This window comes from Bactrocera latifrons, unplaced genomic scaffold (genome assembly GCF_001853355.1).
Source record: "Bactrocera latifrons isolate USDA-ARS-PBARC rearing strain unplaced genomic scaffold, ASM185335v1 scaffold_317, whole genome shotgun sequence".
Classification (NCBI taxonomy): domain Eukaryota; kingdom Metazoa; phylum Arthropoda; class Insecta; order Diptera; family Tephritidae; genus Bactrocera; species Bactrocera latifrons.
The window spans coordinates 102,593-107,628 of NW_017536819.1; the positions used below are offsets into that span (position 1 = coordinate 102,593).

General features: G+C 38.1%; 1 protein-coding gene across 1 annotated transcript; it reads right to left on the bottom strand.

The window, feature by feature from the left end:
- Positions 1 to 643: 643 nt before the first annotated feature.
- On the bottom strand, positions 644 to 2,073 carry LOC108970943 (mono [ADP-ribose] polymerase PARP16). Its single transcript, XM_018936676.1, has one exon. The coding sequence runs from the start codon at positions 1,890 to 1,892 to the stop codon at positions 789 to 791; it is 1,104 nt and encodes a 367-aa protein (XP_018792221.1). The 5' UTR covers positions 1,893 to 2,073; the 3' UTR covers positions 644 to 788.
- Positions 2,074 to 5,036: the final 2,963 nt, after the last annotated feature.

The window sequence follows — 5,036 nt, forward strand, 5'->3', positions numbered from 1 at the left end:
TCGATACTCGCCATGGCTAACGCGCACGGAACCATAAAACTCATTTTCTAGTACAATTTATTTTAATAACTGTTAAACTAATTACTATTTGTTCACTTTCTAAAACATATAAAAAGATAAAAAAATTAAAAAGCTCAAAATATTATAAACTGTTAGATTAGGGGTTTTACAGTTATTCCAATAAAAATAGCCGGGGCATCAGAATATTCCCATAAAATCTGCTTTCTACATCAACCCAAGACCGCCATTAAATGGAATATTGGAATTTGGGATAAGTCATTGACAATATATATATCCTCATAACACCAATGTTTCGCAATGCGAAAATGGTCAACAGTTTTCAGAGTATTAAATCGATTYTTATGGCTAATGTTGATTTGATCAGACAATTTCGAGTCGTCAAAGCAGATGTATCCTCTAAGCTAATCAGTGGAAAGGAGCCCAATAGAACATAACTCCTAGTGCATTGCTTGAATTTGAATCATTGTAAAGGTATATTCGAATACCTCTTGACTTCTGGAACTGTTCGAGTTTATACACTTCGAATATTCCCAGTATCCACAGAATAGAAATTCAGATTATTAYATTACATATGCGACGTGTACATATTGTAGGAAGTATGCAAAATTAGCTTGAGCTTTTAAATATTGTTGATTTATTTTAATATAGCACCAATAATATTCGGTGCACAAAAACAGAAATATATATGAAGAATAAATAACAATTTCTCCATTCGAATCGTTCTGTTACTCACGCATATTTGTAAGTATAACCCGCACCCAACTCCCCTACTCTGGTGTAAAAATGCGCCTGCAGAAGTCCAGCAATAAATGTGCCTTCTTGCTTAGCACCTGCTTCCAGTATTGCCCACTGCCGCTATTGGCCACACCAATCGACGCCAATAGCAACATATAACACGCCAGCGAAAGTGAATACTTATTGCGGCCCAACCAGCTGGATGGACGTTTCTCTGCGTGCTCATCTTCATCGGGAAAGCGGCTGCCATAGAAAAGCAAATAGCGTATGCGCACCAAATCCGGTTTGCGCACTTCGATTATGGAACTGGCGGTATCGCCGAACACATACTCGGGATGATTTTCAAATTCACAAATMGCCACACACGAGATCATCGAACCGCAGCTGGAAGCACCCCAACCGGCGCCATTTGGACTATGCTGCAAAGCGACTTGCAAGTCCGTGGTCAATTTGAGTGGCGCATCCATCTCGTCGCCAGCATTTTCTGTATTCGGTGGTTGGTGTTTGCAAGCGCCCACCTGCGTCAACATAGCGAAGAAGCAGTCAAGACGATTGCCATGAAACGCTAATTTTGGCGGATGCTCGTCTTCGTTGTATATTGGCTGCTCTTGTATGGCTTCGTGTATGACCGACACATTGCAAACGCGAAAGACATGTGTCGGCCGTGGTATTTGCTCACTTTGTTCCATATTACTTAAAATTACATCGAAATCATTATCTTCGACTAGATGCAACATCGGTTCGCGTTGCACGACCAGCACATGATGCAGCAGATCCAAAACGTCCGCATCAATTTCATCGTAATTTTCATCAACAATATTTTGCAATACCACGCGCAGTTTCGGTGTATCATTGATGACCGAGATGAGCGCATCAATATCGAGTCCCGCATCGGTGGAGACAAAACGTGGCGGAAATGGCTTCAACTGCGTATCGTAGCGATAGCTCAGCGCCGCTGCCACGAACAGTGTCCATTTGGCGTCACACGCGATGAGATCGGTTTCGAGTAGGAAGCGTAAAGCATTTATCTTGTCCTGAATATCGGTCGGAATCTGATAGTCGCCATTGCGTGKTATGTACGAGTCGTAAGGTCCGGACGAAGTACAATCGCACTCTGAAGATGCTTGCGAGGTCATTGCCACTCTTTTGGTGTGTCTGAATGAGCGTCTTTTCGWTGAAAAACTTCGTTGTTTGGTTGTTGGTGTTTTTCTTAAATATTTCAATAGTTTAAAAAATAAATCAATTTCAATTTGTSTGCTATATTCAAAGTGTACTTGAAATTTTATTTACTATGAAGTTCAATGGCAATGTGACAGGTTTGTGATGACAAACGAGGCTGAGTGTATTGGTTTGAATTTGAAATTTTTTCGAATTAAATTTGAGTTTCTCTAGAACTATGGCATACTAAAAATTAGAGGTTGTTAGAGATTAGAGCATACATTTTCAACTGTAGTATCGATTGTAGTGATAACTCGACAAGMCTAAGTATCGATGATAAAACACAAGCCGCCAATACGCATTCCCAGTGTAACTGCTTAAATCAAAGCTACTCAATGGGCAATACAAGCTGACAATATACAAAACCATTATTCGACCAGTTTTGTGCTATGGAGCAGAATCATGGACGCTACATGGAAAGGACTGTAAGTCTTCAAAAGAAAGGTTCTAAGAAAAATCTTTGAAGAAGTAAAATTAAGAACGATGATGAAAGATCAGCTTATGCAAGACGAAAATGGCATACGCTTACTCAAAGAACAGCGACTAAGACAACTTGGCCATGTAACGAGAGTGGAATACACGAGAGTGCAGAAGATATTTGTAGAGGCCTTTGCTTTCACCACTAACGCAAGGGGAACCCCGCGGTCAAGATGGATTGACGAACTTAAAGAAGTCATGAAGAGACTTGGTTAAGACCGAAAAATGACCGAGATGTTAGGAAGGCACATATTCAACAGGATTAAGCTCATAAAGAGCTTTAGTCCCAAAAGATGAAGATGATGAGTATCGAGACCTGTACATGTGTTTCATCCAACTAAATTCGCTTCCTTGACGAAATTTCTTGAAATGACTTAAAGATTACTGCACCTAAGTAAACATCAAAAATTGTTTACCAATCTCACTTTATTCTGCAATACCAACCTCATCACTCCCTTTGCCTCACAACCGCAATTGCCATTTTCAAAGCGACTCTGCAGCGCGTTTAAACACTTAAATGGATTTAATTTCCGCGTTATTCTTCACCTCATCCGTCAGTCGGTTTTACAGATATTTGTATTGTAAATAATGTTATTTTTTTCCTTGCTTTATTGTTTGGTAACAGTTGTCAACATTTACGTCKCACTCTATTCCTTCCGCTTCGAGGGAAAAAGCGCGCAGTTTGTCGCACATTTTGCACTAATCTGGCGCAGCAGCATTTGATAAACACAACATTAAGCTCGGCGGACGAGGTGGGCGTTGTGGTGGCTCTGTACTTTCGTATGTTCTCACTGCATTCAAACACTATCTAAGTACTTGGGTGTAATGGCTCTATTTTGTTTTTACACCCAGCGAGAAAAATAAAGATTACTAAAGAAAAATTAGTAGGAAGAATAATCAGTTCAATAGGGACTATAATTATAGCAATTTAAAGAAGTTTCTATAATAGAAATAAGTTTAAGTGAATTTGCAAAACAAAGGATTGAAGATTTTTTTTAAGATAGATAGATAGATAGGAAAAAGATAAAGAACTCTGTGAAAGAGATTTTTTTTGTTAAAATATTTTTTCAACGTTTCTTTAGCCGTGTTTCTTTCCATATTTAATAAGTTTTTAAGTAAGTAGAACTTACGAATAAAACTAAAGTGAAATCTGAATATCTTTCGGATTAAAATTGAGCTAGGACTGTGATATGGCAGAAAAAGTTTGCTAGGAGACCTAATGGCATGATAGCTCGATTATAGCTTAGGAATAGCAATAAATAACACAACAGTCCTCGAAAAAGTCTAGAACAAGAATCCAGCGAAACAATGGAGCATCTTTTGTGYACTCGTCCCGGACTGGCAAGGCTATGCTGCAAGTATTTGGTATGATACACTGGCGGAGAAGGCCGCAAACCCGTGTGGAGCGCAGTCATCGTAAAGGGGGACTGCTCCTCATTTACCTATGAACTGAACTCCATCTGGTATTGCAAARGACCAAAACTGGTCTATGAGTGGCGCATTGGTCTACCAGATTAACCTAGCCTAACCTAATTTAACCTGAAAAAGGTTGGAGAATTATGCAAAAGTAACTAAAACTTGTTCAAAATTATTAAAATTACCTCACTTCGAGTCTCCTTAATATAATAATTTACTTAAAATGATCTTCATTAGCAATATATTTGTTTTTCCAGTTTCCATAGAGTTCCAAACCCAATTGCTTATGTTAAGAACAAACGGGCTCTTCTTTTATACATGTGTTTTCAATGAGGCAATACTTTTCTCAGAGCCTCTTTTTTTGATGGCTGATACTTGATTTATATTTAGTTTAATTTGTCATTTCATAATGATATAATTTCATAAATAGTGAAGACTTTCTCCAGAACAACGTCGACAGAGTATCTCACAAGACCCCAATGAGTCCATCCGCCATCGCATGTAACAATTGGAGCACGGACCATCCACTTTATGGGAGATATAGCGAAATAATCTAATTTTKCATRCTTACAAAATCCAACTCGTGCAAGAGGTGAAACTGTACGATCAGTAACCTCGTCACTCGTAAGKTAAGTGATTCTAAAAAGAGATGGCCATCGATTATAAAATTCATATAMAATTTTGTTCAGTGTAATGCTCACTTTTAATTGAATTTGTACGTTGCTAAATAAATTTATCACATTTGAAGTGATGRTAATTAACAAATTAATGTTGAGAAAGCAAAGCAATAAATTTATTCAAGAGAACTTGTGGCAAGCAAAACGTTTTGAACCAGAAGGCACGAACTAACACCGTTCAACTATTTTTTGTGTGGTTATATGGAGTAATTTATCTACTTGGATAAGGACGAGACCCTGGATGCTTTGGAAGACCATTATCGGTGGGCCATCGTTACAAAAAGTGGTCGAAAAACATAATGAARAACCCTTAACTTGAAAATAAACCTTAACTCTTGGCCATAACGCTAAATTATATGCCTTTTATAGTACCTGTTCTTTAAACTCACATGTTAAATAAACACTAATATAATGATCCAAGTAGAGCTACTTTTTTCTATAGTGTGGAACGACTTGGCGTATTTTAAATCGAGATCTTATATTGATAGCGTG